This window comes from Protobothrops mucrosquamatus, unplaced genomic scaffold, assembly GCF_001527695.2.
Source record: "Protobothrops mucrosquamatus isolate PMUCROS unplaced genomic scaffold, P.Mucros_1.0 scaffold12518, whole genome shotgun sequence".
Lineage (NCBI taxonomy): Eukaryota > Metazoa > Chordata > Lepidosauria > Squamata > Viperidae > Protobothrops > Protobothrops mucrosquamatus.
Window position 1 is genome coordinate 1 of NW_015398295.1, and position 765 is coordinate 765.

The 765-nt window shown below is 41.4% G+C and overlaps 1 gene segment (V, D, J or C); it reads left to right on the plus strand.

Annotated features, from left to right (window-relative positions):
* Positions 1–186: 186 nt before the first annotated feature.
* Positions 187–563, plus strand: LOC107301419 (the record flags this gene model as incomplete). The annotated part of the segment is given in 1 exon segment: positions 187–563. A coding segment is annotated over 1 exon segment (377 nt), but the record flags the coding sequence as incomplete, so codon positions are not given.
* Between the last annotated feature and the right edge of the window lie 202 nt (positions 564–765).

The following is a 765-nucleotide window of genomic DNA, read 5'->3' on the forward strand; positions in this document are numbered from 1 at the left end:
TCTCTCTCTCTCTCTCTCTCTCTCTCTCTCTCTCTCTCTCTCTCTCTCTCTCTCTCTCTCTCCATAAAGCTACACCTACATTTACACGTACAATTATAATTACAAGTGTAACTATACTTACGTGCATACATGCGTACACATACAGTGTAAAGATGAATGAATGTAACAATACTTATTGTTTCCCAGGTATTAAATGCAGTGGTCAGCTGGAACAATCTGGAAGTTATGTGAAAAGACCTGGAGACTCCCTCTCTATTTCCTGCAAAGGGTCCGGTTTTAACTTTGGAAGCTATGGCATGCATTGGGTGAGACAAGCTCCAGGAAAAGGAAAGGAATGGATTGCAGTTATTTGGTATGATGCCAGTAAGCAAGAACATGCAGAATCTGTCAAGGGACGCTTCACCATCTCCAGGGACAATGCCAAAAGTCTTGTGTATCTGCAAATGAACAGTCTCAAACTAGAGGATATGGCCGTCTATTACTGTACGGGATACACAGTGAGAGAAAGTGAATATGATGCCTACCAAGAACTTTCTCCTCCTCTGAGCAGTTCTCCAAATTGATTCAGTCATAGAAGTTTGGATTTGTGCACTCCAGCTGAGAAACAGCCCATACATTTACATCACAGCAAGTGGAAATATTTCATCTGGAATTAATCTGAACAGAACCTGATTAGCATTTCCCTGGGGGGGGGGGAGAAGGCGGTTTCTTGACAATAGAATGAACCGTGTAGTTTTATTTATACCTTTATTTATATCTCAGGAA